Source organism: Carassius carassius, chromosome 32 (genome assembly GCF_963082965.1).
Source record: "Carassius carassius chromosome 32, fCarCar2.1, whole genome shotgun sequence".
Taxonomy (NCBI): domain Eukaryota; kingdom Metazoa; phylum Chordata; class Actinopteri; order Cypriniformes; family Cyprinidae; genus Carassius; species Carassius carassius.
This window is the reverse complement of record NC_081786.1, coordinates 19,852,848-19,880,338: the sequence shown is the minus strand read 5'-3', so window position 1 is coordinate 19,880,338 and position 27,491 is coordinate 19,852,848. Positions and strand designations below refer to the sequence as shown.

At 38.3% G+C, this 27,491-nt stretch overlaps 1 protein-coding gene across 1 annotated transcript; it reads left to right on the top strand.

The window, feature by feature from the left end:
* Positions 1–19,436: 19,436 nt before the first annotated feature.
* Positions 19,437–24,590, top strand: LOC132112939 (mRNA decay activator protein ZFP36L1-like). The gene is made up of 2 exons (XM_059520702.1): positions 19,437–19,601; positions 21,094–24,590. The coding sequence occupies exons 1-2, from the start codon at positions 19,545–19,547 to the stop codon at positions 22,156–22,158; spliced, it is 1,122 nt and encodes a 373-aa protein (XP_059376685.1). The 5' UTR covers positions 19,437–19,544; the 3' UTR covers positions 22,159–24,590.
* Positions 24,591–27,491: the final 2,901 nt, after the last annotated feature.

Genomic DNA, 27,491 nt, shown 5'->3' with positions numbered 1-27,491 from the left:
ATCACCACGTCATCAGAGAGCTCTGATCACATCACAGCTATCAGACTAAACACACAGTGCCTTGGAATGGAAATAGCAGGCTGATATTTATACAGTATGTCACAATATTTCAGCTTTCATTGGAACATTAAGAACTTTGCAGCATTATGCTGGAATCATATTCCAGTAAACAAGACATTAGCTATAATTTAGTAGGTGTTGCTTTTGAACTGAAGTGAAAAGGATTTTCCTGTGTGGGCATGGAAAGGGTTAAATGTGTGCATTACTGTGGGTTGTGTGCATCTGTGCCTATGTATATGCAGCAGGACATGAAACAATGCACAGTGCTTATAAACTCCTCTGCATGTTCCACAGTGAGATAAAACATGTGCGAGAGCAATAGAAGCCGATATGGAGTAACCTCAGAACATCCTGCCCCATTTGTAACACACACACACATAGAAACAAACTCTTTTATTCATGAAAGCACTCATATTTGTAATATATTTAAAATAATCAAACCTTTAATGACTTTCTTGCTTTTAGTCATTTACTATTGGTACCAAAATACTACATAAACTTTATAGACAATGTTGAGTATCCTTAGTCATTTAGAACCTATTCAAATAAGCAACTCATTTATAAAGTAGTGTTTTGACCTATATAATTTTTTCAGCTGTGAGGAAATAATAAACAGATCAGAAATGCTCCTCAGGGTTTGGGAGGATACAATCCATGTGGTGTAAATCATGACAGATAAACCCCCAGTGGATCTGGCATTCAAAACTACATTTTAGGAAGAAATGAAATAACGTCTTGTATTAGAGTGACAAAAAAGGATATCCAAGGACTGTCAATATCAGGTGCATAGCATGTTACGTGTTTAGCTTTGGGCATGTACAGTCAACGCTGAGCCTGTTATGCTTATCTGAAATGAATATGCTTTCTAGAAGATAAAGAAACGATACCTCAGTCTAGACGAACATACTGCTGATGTCAGGTTGATCACAGAATGAGTCACAGATGGTTAAACTAAAATTAATACATTTATAACTCTATATGTTATACGTGAAGTTAAATTCAAATGTTACAGTAACTGTACTTGTAATGTACTTCAAATCTTACAAGTATGTTAAAAAAAAACTATACTTGCAGATAATATATTAATGAAATAAGAGGCCATTAAAATACAAGCTTCTTAAACCTTAAAAATCTTAATTATAAAAGTTATATAACATGCAAATTGATCATTACAAAATACATGTTTCATTAGTAATGAAGTTTACCATAAAACCTTGTCAGTACATTAAGCAGAATACTTTAACTTTATTTAATTTACAACTGTGTTATGAAATGACATATAAAGATGTACTGCTTAAGTGCTGCTTAAGTAGATCAAAAAATCAAAAGTTCAAATGACTGCATTTATCATACATTTTCATTTAATTGCAAATAACATGCATTAGATGTCCACAAACATTACATTCATTACTATATATTATGTATATTATTTTAAAGTATATTATTTCCATACTGCCTACTCTTTTAGAAAATATGCTAAAGTGTACTTCTTGTATGTTTATAGCAACACTGTGTGACCTTTCTTCTGACTTTTTTTTTCTTTTTTCAATACAAGGGAAATTTAGAAAATGAGTTAAACCATAATCATGATAAAATAAGATGAAGGAAATTTGGGGGCTTCTTTTCAGGCCACTTTCCACTTAGAATTGTAGTGCAGGATGTGACCTCACTTCCTCTCTTCACAAGTCCCACATAGAACAAAGAACAAAACAAGATCCACCACATAACATTTCTCGGTTTTATGTAGCTGACCACAAAAATTAAAAAAGTCTTCACATAATAAAGAGACCTCACGCACTTTTTACAGATTTAGTAATATACTATCTGAGCAGCAAAACCTACATGCTAATGCTAATACTGTGCTCTTTAGATGCTAGTATGAATGTTTTGTTACTTGTTTTTACTTTCTACTTTCGTCTATGGCTATTTTAACAGAGACAGCAACAGATCTCTGACAGTGATGGGCCAATGAATGAGATTTTTTTAGGTGGATGGGGGAGTGAAACCACTAAAGGGCGAGAGGGCAGTCTACAGTGCGAAACTTTAAAGCCAGGTTTACAAGATGACTCACTCCAGCAGCTCTCATCTTAAAGAGTTAGGTAAACACAGGGTGTTAATTACCACACGTTCAAGAGTGAAAGTGCCATGGAAAGTACCAAGAAAGCTCCCTTTTTCGAATAGGGAAGTCTTAGAGATACTACCGCCTGATCAAACCGTGATAAGCGCATATGAATATTCTGGTAGTGTTTTGGAATTAAAGTAGAGAAGAGAGCGCTTCAGAGATGAGGTCAATACCGCACGGGAGTGTTTAGCTTGGCCAAGAATGCATGATACAAGTCACTCAGGAGAGATTTAGCAATGAAGAGATATGCGGGTAAATAAACCCAGTGGGATTAGGTTATTAGGTTTGAACTTTGACCTCTGGGGGACAGTGCATGTGTAAGAAAATGCTCCCCCCTCCCACTAAAAGGAGCACAGGGCTGGGTCAACCTGACCTCACTGCCTGATAACAGAGGACAAGTAAGGACAAAAGGGGAGAGGTTAAATCACAAAGTCCAAAGGAATAATAAAATCTTTCATAAAAACAGTGAAATCTATTTTAAATGTCATACATTTATATAATTAAGTGCGATATGTGTTGGTTTAAACTGGACTGATTCATCTTATTGAATTTAGATAAAAAGGCCTATAGTAGTCTGTGTAATAGCAGGTTCCAATGTGACAACTTAAACCATGTACTGTGACAGCAGTAAATGTGTATTATTATATAAGTGTGTGTAATAAAATCTTTTTTTTTCCTGGCCCATGAAAATGGAAATGTTCAGTGGCTTTTTTGTAGCCGAGACTTAAAAATGAAAGTCACACTTTAGTATAGGGACCAGTTTTCACTATTAACTAGTTGCTTATTAGCATGCCTATTATTAGCATATTGGCTGTTTTTAGTACATACTGTATAAAGCACATATTCTGCATGACCATATTCGACATCCCTAATACTGCACAATACCTAAACTTAACAACTACCTTAAGAGTTTATTGAGGTAAAAGGCATAGTTAATGGTTTGTTAATAGCGAGAATTAGACCACAATAAAGTGCGACTCAAATGATTATTAAGAATAAACCCAGCCTGAGAAATATTCCCTAGAGTAAAATGCATCTAAACTAGTCCTGATATCCTGATATGTTCATGTAACAAAGTCTGTCTACAACCCGAATTCCGGAAAAGTTGGGACGTTTTTTAAATTTTAATAAAATGAAAACTAAAAGACTTTCAAATCACATGAGCCAATATTTTGTTCACAATAGAACATAGATAACATAGCAAATGTTTAAACTGAGAAAGTTTACAATTTTATGCACAAAATGAGCTCATTTCAATTTTGATTTCTGCTACAGGTCTCAAAATAGTTGGGACGGGGCATGTTTACCATGGTGTAGCATCTCCTTTTCTTTTCAAAACAGTTTGAAGACGTCTGGGCATTGAGGCTATGAGTTGCTGGAGTTTTGCTGTTGGAATTTGGTCCCATTCTTGCCTTATATAGATTTCCAGCTGCTGAAGAGTTCGTGGTCGTCTTTGACGTATTTTTCGTTTAATGATGCGCCAAATGTTCTCTATAGGTGAAAGATCTGGACTGCAGGCAGGCCAGGTTAGCACCCGGACTCTTCTACGACGAAGCCATGCTGTTGTTATAGCTGCAGTATGTGGTTTTGCATTGTCCTGCTGAAATAAACAAGGCCTTCCCTGAAATAGACGTTATTTGGAGGGAAGCATATGTTGCTCTAAAACCTTTATATACCTTTCAGCATTCACAGAGCCTTCCAAAACATGCAAGCTGCCCATACCATATGCACTTATGCACCCCCATACCATCAGAGATGCTGGCTTTTGAACTGAACGCTGATAACATGCTGGAAGGTCTCCCTCCTCTTTAGCCCGGAGGACACGGCGTCAGTGATTTCCAACAAGAATGTCAAATTTGGACTCGTCTGACCATAAAACACTATTCCACTTTGAAATAGTCCATTTTAAATGAGCCTTGGCCCACAGGACACGACGGCACTTCTGGACCATGTTCACATATGGCTTCCTTTTTGCATGATAGAGCTTTAGTTGGCATCTGCTGATGGCACGGCGGATTGTGTTTACCGACAGTGGTTTCTGAAAGTATTCCTGGGCCCATTTAGTAATGTCATTGACACAATCATGCCGATGAGTGATGCAGTGTCGTCTGAGAGCCCGAAGACCACGGGCATCCAATAAAGGTCTCCGGCCTTGTCCCTTACGCACAGAGATTTCTCCAGTTTCTCTGAATCTTTTGATGATGTTATGCACTGTAGATGATAAGATTTGCAAAGCCTTTGCAATTTGACGTTGAGGAACATTGTTTTTAAAGTTTTCCACAATTTTTTTACGCAGTCTTTCACAGATTGGAGAGCCTCTGCCCATCTTTACTTCTGAGAGACTCTGCTTCTCTAAGACAAAGCTTTTATAGCTAATCATGTTACAGACCTGATATCAATTAACTTAATTAATCACTAGATGTTCTCCCAGCTGAATCTTTTCAAAACTGCTTGCTTTTTTAGCCATTTGTTGCCCCCGTGCCAACTTTTTTGAGACCTGTAGCAGGCATTAAATTTTAAATGAGCTAATTAAGTGGATAAAAGTGTAAAATTTCTCAGTTTAAACATTTGCTACGTTATCTATGTTCTATTGTGAATAAAATATTGGCTCATGTGATTTTAAATTCCTTTAGTTTTTATTTTATTAAAATTTAAAAAACGTCCCAACTTTTCCGGAATTCGGGTTGTAGTTAAGTTAATGATTATACACTCTAGGCCTATTTGTTGTTCAACATAATATTTACTCATGTGCTTACACAATACCATGAATGCAGTCAAATAAAAAGTGACCAAAAAAACTTCCAGAAATAACACTCCTTGTCTCCCTCAACTCACCTGACTGATAAGCAAATGTTGTTCTAGCTATAGTGCTAATAAATCGCAGCCCCAGACTAACATATATTTTTTTATCCCTCCTATTAAGCGATCAAATCGAGATTTACACTTTAAATTTTAAATGCATCAGTACTATCTTCCAGCATCCTTAGGTCTTTAAAGGCCCCACAAAATCAAAATAAAATTTTTGGGTGTTAGTATCAATATGTTTTAAGGTTATCTAATGTCTTAAGGTTATCTATAAGGCAGTGTGCTCCTAAACAGTGACAAAATTTCCATTTAGTAAATATAAGCATTCAAAGTTTGCAGTTAGTCACTTCGGCTCAACAATTTTTTGACGTCTCATCGTACTTCATCTTCTCATCAAATCTTCTGACCAATGAAATGCTCTCTAGAATCTGAAGCACCCGCCCCCTGCACTATAAATAGACGCTGAAGCGCCGGCTTAGATCGTCACTTGTTCACAGCGTAGTATTTCCTGTACAGTTTTAAGAGTTTCGTATTGAATCTAGGGGGTAATCTATTAGACTGTGATTGTCAAATGCATCTTAACCGAGCTCAACAGCTCTGGCCCAAGCATACATAATCAAAACACTATTGGCTATTTTAAAAAGGGGCGGGGCTGCTCGATATGTCCCGCCCTCTCTTCCTGTTTCAGTTGAAATTACGTCACTACATAGAATAATACTGCGTGTTTCAAAGCACTTTAGGGGACCTTTAAGGAGGACCCTTTAGGGGACCTTTTAGTTCACCCAAACCTGAAAATGTATTATTAGACCACTTGCTCACCAATGGATCCTATGCAGTGAATAAGTGCTGTCAGATTGAGAGTCCAAACAGCTGATAAAAACATCACAATAGTCACAATTAAAAAGCTGGATGTTCGTAAGAAATTCGATTTTTTTTTAGGGTTAACTTTTCCTTTAAGTCCTAACATGTGACTTGTGATTTTAGCTTTATGTTCTGTTATTTGTCACTTGCGCAATGTTTACTGTCTTCTTAGTCACTTTTATGAGAAAAAGACATGCAAAAGACATATATGTAATCATAAAAGTAAACGCGTGTGCGTGTCTGCACAAGTTCAGATACAAAAACATGCATTGTTTCCATGCAGACATCATGCCAGAAAACGCAAATCCTATTTGAATTCTCTCTTTTCACTGTCAGAATAAAAATACAGGCCTTAGACAACCGCCAAGTCAACCATGTTTGAGTTCCAATGGTCTACAAAAGAAGGGGACCACACAAACGTTATACCATCTGATAAGAGTATGTGCGAAGGAAATGAGCAGCTCTTTGACAGATGAGGGGAGTTCTTCATAACCAAAATAGAACACACACATGGCATGTCAACAGACAGACATCAGTTGCACAGTTTGGTTGCACTTCAGAGGTGGTTATCGGGGAAAACACCAAGAATATCTCTGACCTTGTGGTAGCACACAACATTGTGACACATTTACATCTGTTTATGGTTAATTTCATGTTATTTACATGCACTAATCACATATTTGTTTTCACACCATGTTTTTAAGACTCCAGGCCTTTTATCATTATCACCATGTCATCAACTTTCATCTGGGAAGTGGAACTGAGAAACATAATACTGACAACAAAAGACTTTTCGGTTTCCCTATTTTCAGCTGTTCTCAAACTTTACGTCATTTCAACCTTGCTATGAATGTAAAGCACAATGAACTCAATCCACATTGCTCTTATGTTACTCATAATGTAATATACAGCGGTTAAATTAAGTATTGAATACGTCACCATTTTTCTCAGTAAATATATTTCTAAAGGTGTTGTTGACTTGAAATTTTCACCACAATTGCCGATAACAACCCATTCCATTGTACTACACAGCTTAATTTCTGAACTTATTTGTTTTGTCTTATTAGTATGTATTGATGGAGTTGTTACCGACATCTTGTGAAAATTTCATGTCAACGCCACTTTTAGAAATATATTCACTGAGAAAAATGGTGACATGTTCAATACTTATTTCCGTGAGAGACTCAAAAGGCAGCTGTTAAAAGATTCAGCTGAAGAAAACAGTAAACGTAATCCCTCGGATCAGCCAGATCTCAGAGATAACGCCTCAAACCCTACAATATAATTTCGGAGTATAAAGGAAACCCTGTCGCTGAGGGAGCTTGAGTCATCTGAATAGTTTTCTGTCATTAGACAACACGTCAGTCTCATTAAACACAAGCATTCCCATGAGGCCTCTGACTCTGCCCACAGCAGACAGGAAACCTCTCTGACCACATAAACAGGGACATTAGAACTGAAACAAAGAAGGGAGAATCCAATCAAAGTTACCACCGCAAATCAAACTCTATCAAACTGGTTCCATAACACTTGAGCCGTTGAGATAAACAAGCCAGACTGTTGCTTATTTCATCTTGGCTGCACACAGTAACGGTTTATCTTGTTGAAAGTGAGCTATTCCTTACTCTGCCATGTTTGCACGTCTTTGCGAGGCAACGCTTCCCTCCCTAAGGTTTCTATTTTGTCTTCATATAAACATGGACCCATCGTTATGATGAGGCGAGAAGATTATGACATCACTGGAATTCGGCTGTCAAACACAAGCGCCTGTGTGAGGCTGAAATGGTCTGGGTGAATGAGATTGTGTGAAATACACATTCCATGACCACTCAAACTGAAGTATCGTCCTCAGAACAAGCAGATTCTGCTTTGAGAAGGACAGAAACTAGAATAAAGTATGTGAATAGCTTTATGCTCTTATTCAGTACGACTTCAACTCTCTTCCTCTCAATGGAAGTCATTAAGGGATCTTAAAAGTACAACGTTTTTGCAATTAATTTATTCAAAAATACATTAAGATGCGTTCTTAAAATACTGTAAAACAGGAAATGACAAGATTAATAAGTGAAAAAACATAATTTGATCCTTTATGCCTTTATAATGAAGCTTCTTGTAATTGGTTTTTAATAAAGTTTTTCAAAACCATACAAAACCAAGAATACAAAAAGTGTTGATAACACTTTAGTATAGGGACCAAGTCTAACTAGTTGCTTATTAGCATGCCTATTATTAATATTTTGGCTGTTTATTAGTACTAATAAAGCACATATTCTGTATGACCATATTCTACATCCCAAATCCTACCCAATACCTTAACAATTAGCTTACTAACTATTAATAAGCAGCAAATTAGGAATTTATTGAGGCAAAAGTCATAGTTAATGGTTTGTTGATAGCGAGAGTTGGACCTTAAAATAAAGTTTGACCTAAAATCAAGCTCAATTATGAGTTCAAAGTTGGTCAGGGCATATATTTTATTTTCACAGTGCAGTAAATGGATGGGCAAAAACAAGATTCAGCAATGGTTTATTGCTTATGCACTTTGTAGACAGACCATAGACAGTTGACATTTGTTGCACCAAAACACAATTATAGGCTTGAAAGAGAGGAACAAATTAAAAAATCTCAAACAGAAATTGTGGTAAAACAGTCGACCTCCCTGAAAGTCATTGTACGATGCAGCACCTAGCTGGTCAGTACACCACTGGACCCATAATGTTATGATTCACTGCTCTAAACTGAGGGAATACAAGCCCTCTGTGACTGTGAATGGAGAAAGATTTGTTACTGTATGTGGCAAGCTATATATAAGCTAGAGGGCAATGCGTTATATGTGATAGGAGGCCCTTGTGGGGTTAAATGGAGGTGAGTGCGTGTACAGTATACGGTTAAACAGAGATGTGAGAAGACGGCAGTGAAGCAGCAGCAGCCGAAAAGAAGGTGGGCCTGTCCTTCTAACACATCCACCCCTGAATTTCCACTCTGTTAAAGAAATAAATAAATTCCAACTCCACTGGGTACACGAGCGCCGTTCACCTCTTCTCTCATCCCACGCTCCAGCCCTCCCCCGCACGGCCGGTCGGCCGCCCCTCACACTGACAGCTGTCTCTGATTAAGACTGTGAAAAATGGGGCAGTCACGCCAGCCGCCCCTTCCTCCCCTGCATTCCTTGAGCGTGACTGTGCACTTTCTCCCTCATGCCGTTCTCCCTCGAAGCTTCTCACTCTGATTGCATATTTTTCTTTGTTTATCTCTTCTTATTCCTTCTATATGCCTATTTAGACTTGTTCTTTCATTCAGTTCTTCTACACCTTTCGTTTTTCTGCCAGAGTGGTTGAGCTGTATTTATGAGGGGGTGGCAAAGATTTGTGGGTAAATGGAATACAGTGTCAGTGTACAGTGTGGGGGGAGCGCGAGTGATGACGCATGAAAATGTGCATGTCAGATGGAGACAGTTAACTGCGGGGTGCGTGAATGAAAGTTAGTGGGAGAAAAAGAGATTTGTGGGGGATAGAAGCGCAAGTGACCAAAGGCGTGAGGAGTTTATGGTTGTGCGTGAGAGCGAGTGAAATGGAAAACGATGCACAAACACATGTTGTGTATTTGGGTCAATGACGTGATGCTCATATTTTTTGTCAGGATCTATTAGGCTTTTCTAAAATACATAAAAAATGTAATTAGTACAGACAACTACATAGAAACAATTCTATGATAAATCTGTTTTCAGTTTCTAAATGAAAAAACATTTTCATATTTTTTATGGAGTTAGATATTGTTATGAATCAAAATCAACAATAAAAAAAAAACTTGGGATAATTAGTTAAGACATATTATTAATATTATTATTAAAAAGTCACTTTAGTTATTTTATTATTTTAAACTGTCCAATCAAAGTCAGTGCGGTATAACCAAAATGCAAACTGTTTTTTTTTTTTATGTGACAAGAAAACTATCAAACAGGACATTATGTCAGAGATCTACAGAGCTCTACAAATGCTCATAACTCAAAAGTAGAAAAAAAAAAAAAAATAAAAGGAAAGGAAAAAGATATTTAGGTTAACCCAGATAGATTAACCCTAAGAGAAGTTCATTATATTTACGGTTTAATTTCTTTTTCTTGTGTGTGTGTGTGTGTGTGTGTGTGTGTGTGTGTGTGTGTGTGCTAACTAAACATATTTTGGGGAAAAAATTGTACCCTAAAGTGAGCAAAACCTGACAGAAACTGCACTTGGGGGCGTCGTTATTTTTAAAACTGGTATTAAAATAAAGTAAACAAAGCTTTTTTTACATTATAAAATTGCAGAATGTTTTCTGTGAGAGGTTGGTTAAGGTTAAGGTTAAGGAAAAAAAAAAAGTATAACTATATGTATATAAAAACAATGGAAATGTCCCCATTTAGCTAAGTTAAGATGTGTATGTGTTTAATATGGAAGTCTTTTTCAGCCACTGAATAAATAAAAAACTTTTTATCTCACAATTCTGAAAAAAAAAAAATCTCAGAATTGTGAGATATAAACTTGCAATTATGAGAAATGAAGTCAGAAATGTGAGTACCTTTTTATTTTTAATTCATTGGTGAAAACGGCTTCCACATTTTAAAATTTATCTATTTAAGGTTCAAGAAAAATATGTTATAAATTTTTACTTGATGGTTACACTACTTGACATTTAGTAATCTGGGACATCCTTGTTTGACTCATTTACATCAAAGATGTACAGCACCTTGCTTTATGTGATGCCTGAATAACAGATCAGCACAGAACAAAGTCTTTGAGGCCTTCTTCACGAACCCTTGAGTAACCACTCAAACAGCAAATATAAGCACTCTCCATTACCCATGGAGGAAAACCTAACCTCAAACTTCAATACAGACTAGCATTTTTCACTTTGCAGCACAGCCATGTTTACACCACATTAAAATTACCTCATGATAATTACAATGTGCTTTGAGTGTCTCATTTTTGCGGCTGTTTTGCTTCATGTACTCCGTTATTTGTTCAGGGACTGCTTGGAGACCTCGACAGAATCCACACGATTCTCAGTGCATGAGACGGTGTGGAAGGGGAAGCTAATCCTCGCCCTGTCATCTCCCCCAAGACGTCTGTAGATCCACTTCCAGATGTTTCCTGTTGTGTCACTCATGTATGCTTATACGAGGGCCAAAAGGCTTTAGCATGAAGTTTACATTGTCTGAAATGTCTTCTCTTTGACTTTTGAAGCTCATCACTGTGGAAAACATCATAACTAGAGTCTTTTCACTCATTAGTAGCATTGGTTTACACTGTACAACAACCCATTACACTCTGTTTGGCTAAAAAAAGACGGAGCATTCTTGGCTTTGGACTGCGGTCTTGCATCTGTCTCCGCTACACGAGATGAGGATGAACGCATACTTTTGTGTGTGACCGAACAGTTCACGCAATCAGAGGCAGGCGTTCAAAAAACAAAGCAATGAAATTTGTTCTCTTTTTGAAAGGCCGCTTTCATGAGGAGCTCAAGGCCAAATCCTCTCTTTAAAGCAAGAAAATCTTGATTCCAAATTAGTTTAACAAGCCTTTTCCTGTTTTATCAGAGCTTGTTCGATTTAAACACATGCTATTGTAATCATTCTATTTTTGAGGGTGGTTTGAGGGCTAGGCCAGTACTGGTGGGAGAAGGTCCTATCACAGGCTGTTAGATACAATGTATCAGATTTCATAAACAAGCAGGAACATTTTTATCAATCACTGCATTAAAGCGGGCGAGCGTTGCACTTGTGTCCAGCTGAATGATTCTTTTTGTCAGAGGCTAAGACATTTCCAAGGCGCCACACTTGATAGTATTTCGTCTGTAATGACCACATCTTTTACACAAACGACTCAGAAAATAAAGCCACAAATCTCTCCTCCTGTATGTTTCTGGATGTTTGTCCCCCATTCCAATACTGTTAGCCCTGAGCTAGCATCGTTCTGCACCAGAAGCCGCACAAGATCTCCTTACAGGAGAGGAGCTAGAGATAAGGGCCTTCACATTAGTCAGCTTCATCACTGCATGTGATACAAGACAGATCAGAAAGAATTAAGAGGAAAACAGTCTCAGTTAACTATTTTAATCTCCAACTATATATTTTGTGACATGATTCATGTGTCTACAGCTGTAAAAATTGATCCTGGAAGTGATGTCTAGAGTTCTGTTCCAGCTTTGCTAGTCACTTATAGTAATACAAAATGAGAACATTAGAACAATGTTTTTTCCATTCTACATATGATTGTCTTTGAGCAAACTTGCCGGTGTGGGAGGGAAATACACCGGCCTGATTGCATCTGCACCAGGCTTGTAGCCATACAAATCAAACCGAGTCTAAAGGTCAGTGCTTGAAAACGTACATGTGGGAGACACAGCGAATGTGCCTTTTTAGACTGCACATACAGTATGACACATTTTAAGAATGGAACACGTGTTACGCAGTGGAGATAATGGCAGTGCACTCTTGATGTTGTCTTGCAAAGCAAGGAGCAAATTTACTCAGCTTCTCACTGCGGTGACTTCCAATAGACTGAATCATATCCACTGATATAATAAGTAGTTGCATTATGTAACTGTAATGTGATTTTTAAATATTTGGGGGGTATTTTGCCACACTTTAATAAGGCAGTTGGCAAAAAGACATTTTAATATACACGCATCAGTTAGCAGTTAGAGAAAATATATTTTATTAGCAGTTACTGTAGCAAAAACACTTTACGATACTTTTTGATATCGGATAGGTAATTAGTAAAAACTTTTTAATTCACATTTTGTTCACAAGACATTTTTTTAAATATGACAATTAGTGAAAAGACATTTTAATAAAGCATTTAACAGTTAGCAAAAATAATTTTAATATAGCATTTAGCAGTTAGTAAATTATATATTTTAAAATAGCAGTTAGCAGTTAACAAAAATACATTTTATTACAGCAGTTTGTAATCATCAGTCAAACTGACTGATGTTTGCTTAATTAAACTTGGGTTAAATTTTACCGTGTGACTTAATGAAAGTTATAAACTTGTCCTTTTAAACTAAAACAACACAATAAACACACACAAAAAACTTAGGCTGTTAAAAGAAAATAATTTCTAAAACTGTCCCAAAGAGTCCAGAGTGCATTAAAGACTTTGAAATAGCAGGTAACTAAACACATTTTTAATAGCAGTCGTCTTTTAGCAACTGGGGTTCAAGCCTTAATTACAGGGATCAGACACCCCCCCCCCCCCCCCCCCATACCATCCTAAATTAGCACCCTGCTTTGCAAGACCAGAAACCATTGTTTAGTTGATGAAGGCAGTTGTAAAGAAATCAGAGATCAAGATCTTATTGTTCCAGGAAACATCACTGTAGGCCACGCATGTTCAGACCGGAGCCAAGCTGTTTCATGTCAAGAAGGTGCATTATTAAGATTGTATTAATAGCTGCGTCCCTCTCCAATGGGAATTGTTTTCATTTGGAAACAATTTAGTTCACTTTTTCATTGTTTCCTCAGTACCACATTGGTTGGAAGATAATGAAGGCCGGGTGGTGGTCAACACAGAGCCAGATACGTCAGCTCGAAGTCAAGAGAGCAGGTCTGTGTTTGCCAGCTCTGGGTGGATTCATCAAGAGGGTCATGGTACGTACAGGGCAGCTGTGCACTGGGAAAATATCTGTACTCCATTTAAGAGTAAAATGGGGAAAGCTTGGAGAGGACATCGAGCCGCTCACAGGCAAAGTTGGAGTGACTCAAAAGTTTGGTGAATGCATTCTAAGTTGAAGAGGATGGGGACAGGGGCTCATAAAGTGCCGATTCTGGGAAAGCCATTTGACTTTACTGGATTTCACAGAGCATATAAGCACTCAAGGCAAACAAACTGCAAACCAACACTGTTTAACACGCACCAAAAGAGTTTCCATACTCCATGTCACACAATAGGATGCAGAATGAGCTGACAAAACAATGTGGGCTGCCATGTGGGACTGGACCTTGAGAAAGGCTGAGGTTGAGAGGTTGTATACACAAGCGTGGATACGCCAGCAATATCCACAGTGGACACGCTTAGCATTGGGTGTAATTGGTTCCAGTTTCTCTTTGACAAAGACTCACTTTTCTTCTTCCCCTTTCTTCACACAAACAGATAGACAGGCTGAAATGAAAAAACACACTGATTTACCAAGCGAAACATAAAAAGGATAAACAGAGATAAAAGCAGAATGGCAGTTTACAGACAGTATTTGTAGTCTTTGACATGTGAGGTACAGTGGAGAGCATGATGAGTTTGTTTTAGACAAAACTGTGGGCTTAAAACGAACTCCATTACAGTCGAAGACTGTACAGAACAGAACAAACTGATTTCCCTCAGGATTGTACCAAGCTGCACCTCAGATCTTTGACATGGAGATAGACAAAGACACTGAGTATTAATCCAATACATCTTTCCATAACAGATATTTCCATCATCTCCTAATGGGGGAAAAGTGTGGCACGTAAAGTTGATTGATCTTTCTTTCTGTTGACTTAGGCAGATGTCTCAAGAGTTGAAGAAAGAAAAACGTGGCATCTAAAAAAATTCAGCATCTAAAACAGCTCTAAAAATTTTGATCTCCTCTACTCATCCATATGATGTTCTAAACATGACTTTCTGTGAGTGTTCTGCAGAAGAAACACATTAAGGTTTGGAGCAACAAATGATGACAGAATTTTCATTTTTGGGTGAACTATCCTTTTAATGAAACCTTTATTCTATTGAAAAAGATTAGATGATTAATGTACAGAAACAAAATAGTATCTTGTTGACATGAGACTTACTTCAGCCGTAAGCTGCGATATTCTTTCATCAAATGATCCTCCCTTCTAAAACTGACATCTTTTGCTTTCAAGATGGAAAATTGAAAGGATATGTTACTCGTTTATCAAGTTTTCATTATATTAAAACCCTACTTTTCATAGATGGACGGCAGCCAGAGACTAACTTCGGGGAAAATGATTGAAAACATTTGCAAAATCAAAAAGAGAGGTCAAGAAAGCATTGATCTTATATGGCAAGTTGGCGGTTTCTGAAAACTCTCCCCTGGGAGAATGCGGAGGAAAGGATTTACTGTGCTGTGGTTGCCCAGCCACGGCCCACATACCTTTAATGTTGCTCACAAGAGCTTTCTCCACCTCTACTTAATCATTACTACAAGGAACAGTAGAGGTATGCCATTACAGCAGGGCAGAGAAAAAAAATCCCTGTTTTGTCTCCATGATCTGAGTTAAACTATGAAGTCTCTCTTGCAGCTTGATAGTTTGGAGAGACCTGAAGTTTTATACGAAGATCATAATGGAGAGCTTCATGCAACTTTGGTGACCACACTGTTTTACCACTGTCTGAAAGTGGCAATTATCCCAACATGCCCATGACTGGATTGTGAGATGCCACATAGGAGCGCGGCCTCAAATATACCCTCTCAAGTGAACATAATTGATACAAATGTGCAAGTTTGGAGCGCAAGTACAGGTTTAGGTGCTGAACTCTTGAGTAGATTGTGGATAACAGTAATTAGAGCAGAGAGCAGTTTTGGGACGACACGTTCAGGCAGACTTAGGTCGGGAGAAAAGCGTAACTTCACACAAAGCATCTCAGCTCCAATTTAGTGCACACTTCACATTTTGTCATGCTCCTAAAGGAGATAAATAACTTAATCTGACCAAATATAGTCCCTAAATGTCAAAACTACTCATATTAAAAAAGACAAACCTACACTGTATGACCACTGGAGCTAATCCAGTTGTTCCCGCCCTTGCTTCCTCTGTGTAAATGACAACATACAATGACATAATCTACAATTTAATAATAAGACATATTTTTCCTGAAGGGCTATTACTCTCATGCGCATGAGTCATCATTAGATGCTTTTTAAGGCAAAGGCTTATTGCCTCAAAAAATCTATATTTTTTATTAGGAAAAAAATATATAATAAAATATAATAGAGACATGTGTTTTATTATTTATTATGAGAACATTTCTGCTATGTTCTGTGTCATTTTTGCAATTTTGTCTGGTACCAACTAGTAAGTAATCAAAACACACTAGCAATCCCCAAACAACAGCTTAAAAATTATAATCTAGTATCCATCCAGTAATCCACTTTACAGTTTCACAATCATGATCATAATGCTGATTTTAAGCTCACACTTTTCCACTGTTTATGGTCATGCACTTCTTACAGTGATTCAGAAATGTCCAGGATTGCATTATACTAGAACAAACCATTCTAAAATGTTCTAACCTTATAACACAGTACACAAGACATTAACTTAAACCACATGCTGTGGTTTCAGAGAAATCAGAACACGAAACAATGCATATGCAACACACTCTAAACAAGTAAAAAGATGCATTTTCTTTCCAGCTTGCTTCCCATTCAAGAATGTATGTAGAAGCAAAAACAGTACTTTTCCTGTGTGGAGCGATTTCATGGGTGAGACAGAGAAGAGTGGCTACACATTCGGCCTTGTTTGTTTTCCGGGTCAGCACTGGACACATGGGCCGTGTAACCCTAGTCCAGTTGTGACCACACAGGAGAAGTTCTGTACAGAGGGGGTCGGCTCCAGAATGGAGACAGATGGACGGAGGGCAGTTCTCACACAGAGAATGGCCTCCACTGTTCCCGTGCTGGCCGATCATTGATTTTGACCACGTTGAGTGAAGAGCTCACTAATATCTCATTTCAGCACCGTCCTCAGCATGACCATGACACCTGTTCGGAGGTCAGGTCTAAAGAACACCTCGACTGGGGGAATCTGATCACAAACCAGTCTTTTTTTCTTTCTGAATATGTAGAGGTCAATGCTATTTTACTTTTTCAGAGTTGGCTCTAATCCTCGAGAATGAATATCAAACTATCAACAGATTTTCAGTGTAAAGCAGTTCAGGATTAGAAATGCACTTTTGAAAATGGTACCAGAAGTGCTAAAAATGTGTGTGCTCACACATTTTTAGCACTTCTGGTACCATTTATATATATATATATATATATATATATATATATAAAAGCATATATACACTACTAATGTAGTAATTTATTATTTACTGAATGCATGTTATTATATCTATTTTTTCACTAATTATTATTATTATTAATAATTATTCAATATCATACATTCAGTAAATAATAAATTCTGTGTGTAATGCATAAGTTATTATTTACTGAATGTTATATTAACTGAATTTTTTTCAGTAATTTTTATATATATTCTGTATATATATTATTGAAAACATTTTTTTAAAATCAGCAAATATAGAGATATATTCATATATTCAGTATCTGTATACTCTTTATTCTGTAAATATTTATAAGGAATTAATAAGTTCCTTCTGCCGCTGATCAGTAGGAATGACTCCAATTGGGGAGTCATGATCAGCAGGACAGGAAACCTGGTCAGAGAGGAAAAAGACCTGACATTTCACAACTTAAAACAGGAAATTCTTTTCCAATAATCGTATTTTCATCACTGCACTATTTCCTGTCTTCAAACCCTGCCACTTCCCCCAACAATTCCTCTTCCTAACTACAGTACATTTACCTTTGTGCCAGCGTTATTCAGTTAGTATTTGCTCCAACAATACAAAAAGACAGGAAAGGAGGGACAAACAAATCGTAAACAATAGCATGATAGCTAATAGCTAATGTCATGATCAAGTCAAAGGACTAATGCTGTTCCCATATTGTAGAGGTCAAAGAGAAAGCCATAAACGTCACTTGATTATTTTTTCGAGTTTAAAAGCAGGCGTCTTTTCAACATCACTTTCAATCCTAATCATCAGTCTTGACCCTTGAAGAAACTCATTGCACAGCTGGTGCCCTGTATAAAAAGGCGAGGGGGCAACAGCTACTTTGTAGAGGAGTTGCATGGGAACAACATGACTGGAGAGATCTAGTGGTGTACCACTTACGATTATGTGGCCAAGCTTTTATGAACCATTTTTTTTTTCTATCATTTCAATTGTGCTTAGCCTTTAAAACACTCGGTCTGCATAAATGCAAGAATCAGAATCTGGTGAAAAGGCAGAACAGGAAAAGACAAGTAAACAGATCTCGAATGAAAGAGAAAATACAGTCGCCTGAGGGATAATAAGTCTGTCAGCTGTGGACGTTGAAATAAAATCTTGAAATGAGTGTCCAGATATCAGCTCAGCTGTACCAGTAGGGCGTTTACCAAAGCACATAACTGACTCTTGGAATCTCACAAGTTCCCCCTTCATATTTAGAGGTTAGTCTGCAAAGTAATCATTTAAGAGATAATTCATTCCTTGCCTCTTACTACCATCTCAAACTCTGTTTCCTGCTCCCTCTCACTGCTCAGCTAACAACAGGAGAAGCAAGAAATGTAGAAGAGTCTGTGAAACACGGATTGAAATGAAGTGCTCCCTCTACAGGCCAAAAGACCACACTGCGAAAAAACTCTGAACACACACAGCCATTACAATTCATTTGCACGATCTGCCACAAACAAGTTCTAAGTTTAAATAAACAATTATGTCATACCTTGAAATAAAATGTATTCTTGGACTTTGTACAAGTGAAAATAACTTTTCTAATCCTGACTCTTAGGGTACAATCTATATCATCAAAGTATTTATAAGTTAGTTGGAAACAGTATTAAGTGTGGAGAAAAAAAGACCTTTATAAAAACTTCCACCTCTGGCTGAGATGAGCTGGAGAGGAACAAAAATGCTCTCCTCTGCCCCACACAGCCCAGGACAGTGTAGGCTAGCATTGTAGCAAACATCTCCAGTAAATCTGCCCCCCTCCTCCAACATTTCTGAAAAACTTTTGTCTTAAGTGGTTCTGTTCTTCCTCAGCTGAAACACAAACACAGAATGACTCAGTGTAGACGGAGAGAGCAGTTCCTGCCCTGTCATGGATTGTTAGGGTGGGCTCTGGGAGGGGGTCTTTCCTCAACAGTGTGCATTTGAAGTTGTAAGAGCTCTATATTACTATTTCATCTAACATAAAGACTATTGATTTTGCATTTTTAAGTAAAAAAAAAAATCATTGTGTAGAACTAACAAGAATGAGGTAACAAGAAGCTGTAAGGATCTATGTTAAACTGGATTTACAGAAAAATAAACACACCGACAAAAATTAAAACGTTTACAATGAAATAAGGGTGCTGTAAATGGAATGACAATTATTGTAAACAAGCACATGTGAATAAAATTAATGAACAAACACCTTGTTTTCTATTGTTTCATTGAAGTACAGCACTCTTTCCACTTGCCATTCACTGTACATTTAAGAAATAATTCGCAGCAAATGTTTTCATTATTAGGCTACGTCAAGTACATAAAAAACACTGAGTTACAAAGCGCTTTTGTCACAAAACTCGACTCAATATAAAGTCTCAGTCACCGAGATAAACAACCAGACACATGGACGCTGTTTTGCATTTGAGCATGCACAAGAGCTCTAGTAAACTTTTCAACTGCGCGTTGCACTTCTGAGCGAGAGAGAAGCAAAAAGAAGAAAAAAAGGGGAGAGCAAGTGAAACGCCCATATGAAGCGTCGTCTCTTGGCCCCTCCTGCATTTGTGTTAAAAGGAAATGCAGACCATCGGAGTTTCTTAAAGGGCAGCACAAGTTTACACAACCAGAACCGAGCTTGTTACAATTTAAAGCATCCGATTCTTCTCGCTGTTTGATTGATCCTCGATTGGAAGATGACCACAGCCGTGGTGTCGCCTTTCTTCGACTTTAGCGAAGTGATCAGCAACAAGGTATTAAAAAAGTTTCTGCTTGATCTGTTTGTGTTATGGAATGTGGACGATTAGACTTTCCTTCTAGGTTTGAATTGGCAATTTCAGTCGTATCAAGTAAAACCTAACAACAACAAATGTACAGCTGCTTTAACCATTCTGAAGTTTTCTTGAAAGTTCTCATGTAGCAGTGAACGAGACTAGACTTGCAGCCAGTAAAGCTCCCTGCTTCGCTTGTTCTGGAGAATCCCTGGCTGTGATTTTACAACATATGTGGGTAGTTGATGCATAATGTGTCCATGGACGTTTTTAAGTGAAAAGTCTATATCTTGGATCATCTTTAGACTGCTTGCAATTTAATTTGAACTTAATCACCATTTAATCACTCTTTTGCCTCCAGTAGTTCATTCAAAATAACTATGTAGTGTGATTTAAATGGATTGAAGTACACATTTTCAATAAGCTAACGTCATTTTAATTAAGAGACTACATGCCTTAAAGTTGTCAAAATGCTGTTTGATAATCTTTTGGCATAGTATAACCAGTGCACATCAACTTTCCACAAGTGTTTCATGTCAACTTCCCATGTATGTTTTACGTTGCTTCCTTATGAACTGTTTATCAACTGAAGATCGCAACAACCTGTTTCACCACCTGCTAAATAAAAATATACTCCAACCTGACAAAACAGTTTTTTGATGGACCTGTTTGGGTGTGAATGGTGTATAAATCTGTGCAAGGTCAGGGCTGTCTTGTGATATCACTGAATTAAACTTTGACTGAGAAGAGTGATTAAGAAAATCAGTGAGTCAGGCTGGTTCTTTGATATGAGCTTATTCATACTTGCAGTCGGGACATCATTTGTCAGTGGAGTTAATGTTTTTCTGTGCTGTGCGGATGTAACATTTAGATTTGTGTATATATTTCCATCCAGCTGATTGTTGCATGAGTCAAACTCTTTAAATAACTTTTATTAATAGTTTTTTGTTTTGTTTTTTAATCATATGACATGGTGGCTAGATAAGTGACTGTGGAAATAATACAAATCAATGTTACTTTCTAGGATGTAGGCAAATATTTAAGAATCATTTTAAGTCTGTGAGGGTTACGACCCTGTTTTTAGTCATAATTAGTACATTGATATATTTCCTCATGAAAAACTTTAAGCAACATTTAGTTTTATAATGTTGATTCTGAATGGATTAATGTTGTCAGACGTGGTCATCAGTGTCCACAGGTTTCCAGACAGACCTAGTCTCATGTCTGATACTGGATGTCAAGTTCGGTTATTACTCGTATTAGACACACGTAGCAGTCTTTGCTTTTCTAAAGCAGTCAAGCTTTCCCTTAGTGGGCATCGAGCCAAACTAGCAGTTGTTTAGGCCTGTATTTACTCATGTGTAAATGCCAGTTGGTGCAAGTGCAAAACAGTTAAGACGTGCCAACCACTTTGTGGCTTTCAAAAACTGAATTCAGTGTCATCATTTTTCTTTTTTTGTCTTTTCTTTTGTAGAACAAAATGCTGAACTACAATAATAACATCCTCAGTACTCCACACCCTGTCTCGGTCCCTTGCACGGGGCCAAGTCTGCCCATCTCCAACCCCACTGGGTGCCTGCTGGACAGGAAGGCTGTGGGGACACCCGCAACTTGTGGGGTTTACCAGCGCCGGCACTCTGTGACTTCAGGAAGCACCAAACTCAACCAAAACCAGTTCTTGAACATTGCCAAGGCAGATCCATCCCTGCTCGGCTCAGGGATGGGAACCACCGGCAGCAGCAACAAAGAGAACCGACTTCGAGACCGCTCTTTCTCTGAGACGGGGGATCGGCTGCTACAGAGGTGTTCGGGCCCTGGAGGCCCCAACGGCCAGGTCAACTCGAGCCGCTACAAGACAGAGTTATGCAGGCCATTCGAGGAGAACGGCGCCTGCAAGTATGGTGACAAGTGCCAGTTTGCCCATGGCATTCATGAGTTGCGCAGCCTAAGCCGCCATCCTAAGTACAAGACAGAGCTCTGCCGCACATTCCACACCATTGGCTTCTGCCCCTACGGCCCACGCTGCCACTTCATCCACAATGCAGAAGAGCGCCGTGGACCTCCTCCAACCTCATCCCCCCTTTCGGCCTCCAATAAGATGGAGAGGCCGCGGCTGCAACACAGCTACAGCTTTGCGGGCTTCCCCAGCTCTGGAGGCTTGAGGGACAGCCCCACCTCGGTCACCCCTCCACCTATATTTACCCCAGACGAACTGTCTGAGTGGCCTAGCTGCAACCCCTTTACATATTCCAGCCAGGAGCTGGCCAACTTCTTCAGCCCTAGCCTGGGCAACGCACCTTTATCCTGCTCCAACCCTTCCACCCAGGCCCCATCTTCCCCAACGACCCCTTACTACTTCAGGGCCATGTCAGAGTCTCCCCAACTCTACGAGTCTCCATCCAGTCAGCCAGACTCGCTTTCTGACCAAGAGGGCTACCAGAGCAGCTCGAGTGGAAGTCTGAGCGGCTCCGAATCTCCTGTCCTCGACACCACCCGCCGACTGCCCATCTTCAGCAGGCTGTCCATCTCTGATGACTAAAGCACACTGAGCCAGACCCCATCCCCCTTTCTACTGCATGCAGCAGTCTTGGGCAGAGAGGATGAGACGCTAGCACTCCCTCTACCTCTTGCCATTTCTCCGGCGCCCCAGAAGCCGTAGACTTCCCTCCTTGTATCACGTCCACTATGAAAGCAGTGAATTAAGGGATCTTTCTTATTTTGAATACTCTTTTTAACCAGTACAAGCTAAAACTCTCCCGGCCTCAAGACCCTTCTGTTATCCAGGCCTCGACTTGCAGAACCCCTGCTATGTTCTTGGTGTGACTGTGCCAAACACGCAGAGTAGGAAGTGGATTAGCAAAATGCTAATCGTAAGAGGTATGAGACCGTTGTGCCAGGTGCCACAGCTGCAGTCAAGTGTAGCGGAGCCAGTGGCACGGTTATGGGAGAGATCTGTGCCCAGCCCCCCTCACAAATTACCACTCTTCTCAAGGACACTCTTTCATAACTAACTAAAGCTCACAAGTGTCATGCTTAGACCTTTCACAACTGTCTTTGTAGACCGGCTTAAAGCAAAAAGAGGAAAAGAATGTGGAGAAAAAGACAAGTGCCTGGGGTTAAGTGTTGGGGTGAATGGACCACTGTTTCTTTCACTTACATTTTTTCATTCTTGTGGCCTGATTATGTAGCTCTTGTTTTGAATGCGTGCTCTCCCTCCCTTGAAATTGCAGATTACTCCAGTCTGCAGGAAGGACTTCTCTCATAAGGGTTGAATGAGAATGGAGCTCTGGAATATTTCAGGCACATTCAAATGTTCATTCAGGTGCTACATGCTCCATGTCTCGTCTACAGCCAGCACAAACCCCTGAGATGGGAGGTCTCCACTCGAAAATGAACAATTCCTTTACATTTATGATGTTGTTAGTGCCCCTTGTTCCCATTAGTTGCTGGTTACTTCAAGTTTTTGGGAAGGGAACCTTGTTATTAATCCTTAAAGACAAACTCTTTCTTCTTTCCCACCTCAAAACGCCACCTTCCCTCGGACCAATCAGCAAACAGAGGGAAAATTCCATCATTCCCAAGGTGCAGTTCAACCTCTTCCTGTAGCTTCACTTTAGTTCTTCATGCAAGCTCGCTTTTTCTTTTTCTTTTTTAGATTCTGCTCAGAGGAGCACTTTTGTAATTTCATCATCTTTCCACCTATTGGTTTTGATTTTTATTATGGTCTTTGTTTATTATTATTATTATTATTATTATTATTATTATGGTTATGTTATTGTTCGAAAACCTTTCAGAACAGAAGGGTTTGCTTGTCACTGCTTATTTAACTTATCAAAAACATATTTAATTGGTGATCATATGCATTTTTTTGTTCATTTTGTTTGTATTTTTCTTGATAATGAAACGATAGAATATATTTTTCTTTTATGTTAAATTATGATCTTCTGTATTAATCTTAAGATTGTGAAGACTTGTCAGCTTTCTTTTTTTCACAGTTTAATATATTGTACTACAATGACTTTTTGTTGGCAACTACACTTAAATGAAACTTAACTTAATTTAAAGCAAAAAAAAAAAGCAAAAAAACTAAATCCTCTGCATTTTCATTTATTTATTGTAGATTTATTGTCATTCCCTTTTCTCAAATATTTGACTGCAAAATCAGTACTACCATAAAATCATTCATAGATAATAAACTCACAGGATTGTTTTTTTTTTTCTTTTTTTTTTGAGGTGAGCCCACTTGTAGAATTTTATATGGCAGTTAAAATGTTTTATTTTTAAGCATCAAAAAGTGAATTTTTGTTGTGAAAAACAGACTTGGATCACTAATCCAGTTTACTGAATGCCTGAGCCTGGTGATAGATTTTAGCTATGGAACAAATTATCAACTTATCAACTTTTTTTTTTATGACGATGAAACCAAGTTGATCCAAGATGCAGAAGTTTAGTGGCCTTAAAACACATGCACCACATTTTAAATACCACCATGAAGTGCTTTTTTTGTTTCGAATGTTCAATACAAAGGTTTAATGATGTTGCAAGTAATAAACCTCCAGTGTTAAAGCAGTTTATAATGGTGGACATGATGAAAGGCAGGCAGGCAGTAATTGTGATACAATGGGTTGAAGTTCTGTTGTCCTTAGACATTTAGAGCTTTCGGCTTATATGTAAAGTGCCTCTTTTACACATTCCATAAACAAGCGCTCTTTGCCTTAAATGAAACTGGGATGCTATTTTTTATGACTTATTGCTTGTATCCTCAGTGGTTTAAGCAATGATTGTCCAAGTTGGTTAACAGTATAGACACAAAGAAAGTATCTGAAGAGTTGAATGTATTTTTTTTTTCATATAAACAGCTATTGTTGTTCACTACAGTAATTTCTATGAGTTTATATAAGATTGATCTCTCTTTTGTAATGACTGATTGCAGTTAAAACCAATAAAAACCCATATTTTTGAGAAAATAAATCATCTTGAGTATCATTTTTATGCTGTATTCATCTTGTGGTGGATGCAGGGAGATGGATGTAAAAAGATACACGTCCTGCTGTCAAATGCAATTAAAACTGAAAGTTCAACAATCATAATAGTGGTGTGTATATATTACACTAAGGCAGGGTAGATGGTTTTGGCTGCACATGCTACCAAAATGTCTTGAGAATTATACTTATGACTGACCACTGAGGACAAGAGAACACAAACTTCTTATTTGGTTAGGACAGCAATTTTCACAGAACCCCAATTCTGGATCATTATGGTTTTACTAATCTCGGTGGATCTGGCACCTGTGATGTAGGAAAACAGATATTCTGCATATTATCAAACATTTTGACCCATGTTTGACTGTAATGAGGGAGTTCCTCTGAGGAGTACAGTCATTGGTAGTCTAGAGAAGGACTGATAGGCTACTGACCTGACTGTGGTCAAACTCCATGGGTCTCTCTAAATACACAGTCCCTAATGGGAAATCTGCTTCTCTGGGTTCTGCTGAAATAGTGATGAATTGGGTTAGAAGAGAACAGAAGCCTGACATGTTACATCAGGGCAACCGTTAGAGTCTGGCCGTTATGTAACTTTGTCCCCAAACAGATTAAGTTAACTGAAAACCCCCTTCAGACACGTACAGTTGATGTGACACTAGATCTCACAGGTTTGAGGAAATTGCTAGTTTGTTTCTATCTGAAGGGATCCTAAACTTTTTCCAGAGGCATTTGAGCTACAATAAAGTAACATTTCAACTCAACAATCACTATATACATGCAATAGCCTATTATAATCAAACATATTTGAACACCTACTCTGGCAAAAATTAAGTTTAAAAAAAAATATGCATTATAACAAATGATCAAACTGAGTTTCATTTATTGTAGAGACTTCTCAAAGAAAACATTTCACAAAAATACATTTATGAGGTTTTAAATAATAATAATAAAATAACAATCGTAATACATTTGGACACTGAATTTGTACACTTTCTGACTGTCAAACCTTAGTGTTGAATGTGCATACTAAACTACATCTGTGGTTATTTGGTTAAACACCCGTGTTAACTAGCTTCATATACTAAAAATAGCATAATTTGTTTATAAATGCCACTTGGTTACTTTCCAAATACTTTCTGCAGCCTTGTTCAGTAGGCTACATAAATACTGACCTTATCTATCAGTGAAGCAGAGCTCAATACAGTATATGTTCAACTTGTTGGCACCCAAGTCTACAGAATCAACAAAACAACACTCAAATATGTTCCTTTTTCTGTTTCCATTGTGCATGTGATGGAAAGACTTGCACCAGTTGCTTGGTATGTTCTGATAGGTGTACCTATATAAAGAAACCCTCAACCTCCCCATCTTTCCTCCGCTGCACTCACAGTCTCCACCCTTGTGAGCAAGGCCACATCCTGTAAAATGTGCCTGTAAACATATAGGTACTTGATGTGTTCTCATCATAAACAGGAAGCAGGTCTCTTCTTCACTTGCAGTGCGGCTGGAGAGAGAAAGAGGGTACAGCCCGGAAAGCTTCATGAGTGGCTTCTGTTGCGTTGAGTTCTGTTGAGTCTGTGTATCAGTGTTGAGAAACACTATACTAGACTTTGTCATTCCTCTATCAGGAAGTCCTGGAATGGATTGCTTGATGTTTGAGCAGTGCAAACAAACAGAAATGTGCCAATTTTGCCCTTTTCTGTATGTGTACATATGCGTGTCTGTGTGTGTATGTAGGGCAAGTGGAAGGCCAGGGTCAGTGATGACTTCAGACTGAAGAGTAACTTGTGTACTATGATTATCATAACAATGGGCTAAAGCTACTCAAAATGCCTGAATAGAGATGCTCTGGCAACTTCAGACAACCCCCTAATATAAAGTTTTGCACTGATATAATCTTTAAACTGTACACGTTTAGTTCACTGTACACATCCCCCTGAACACTTATTCTGAAGCTGTGCAGTTAAACAATCGTCTGGTCATGAATATTAACCTTGGCCCCCTGGCTGTTTCCATGGTCCTTCACATGGTTTCTTTTTACCTCTTCAGAGCAACCCTTGACCAGCACAAAGAGCAGAAGAGTATGACAGAAAAAGGGTGTTTAGAAGATCTCAAAAAATGTGCGGTTTGGAAATGTTTCGACATGAAGGTGAGTTGGTAGTGGAACCAGGTGCAAAGGAAAGTGTGGTTGCGACTGCACCCAGCCACCGGCTTCTATTTGCAGCATTTCTCTGGTTGCTGAAACAGCACAATGAAGCGTAGAGGAGACCGAGTTAGAAAACTGAAACTGAGCTACTTAACCCTGTCACATCTCTGATCTGTACTGTGCTTACTCTTTGGGTTGGACCTTAGAGTAGGACTTTGGGAGCTTCTGGATGAGATTAAGATTGTACTTTCAGCTTTCACTGCAGGACTAAAAAGACAGCTGATGTGATGCTGGAGGACATATGCTGAGTCTGATATTATGTCCAAAAAAGGTAGAGGCAGAAGTGTTTTTTTTTGTTGGCTTTTTTGCATGTGTGTACAGAACTGCATATCTTTGACACCTTCAAAAACCTAACTGTACAATGAGGGGGAAGCATATCTCAAACTGTTTGATGTTGCTTATGACATGCTTGTCTGAAGCTCCAAACCACCTTTTCTTCACGTCCTTCCTGCTCTCAAACCAGTTAAAACCCAAATTTAACCAATTATTGTCACGCACACACAAGGTTTGATTGTTTATTATGAACCCACACAATAAGTCATCGTCTTTGCTGATATTGAAAGCAACATTCTTGCAACTAAATTTACATCTGGATGCAGATATTATCTGTAACGGGTCATCCATATTGACCATATTTCAACTTCAATGCGAGTTGCCAAAAACCAGTTGGAGATGTGATGC

Coding starts and splice junctions, on each gene's coding strand:
- LOC132112939 (XM_059520702.1), top strand. CDS start 19,545: ATGACCACAGCCGTGGTGTCGCCTTTCTTCGACTTTAGCGAAGTGATC. Junction 19,602..21,093: donor GCGAAGTGATCAGCAACAAG/GTATTAAAAAAG, acceptor TTTCTTTTGTAG/AACAAAATGCTGAACTACAA.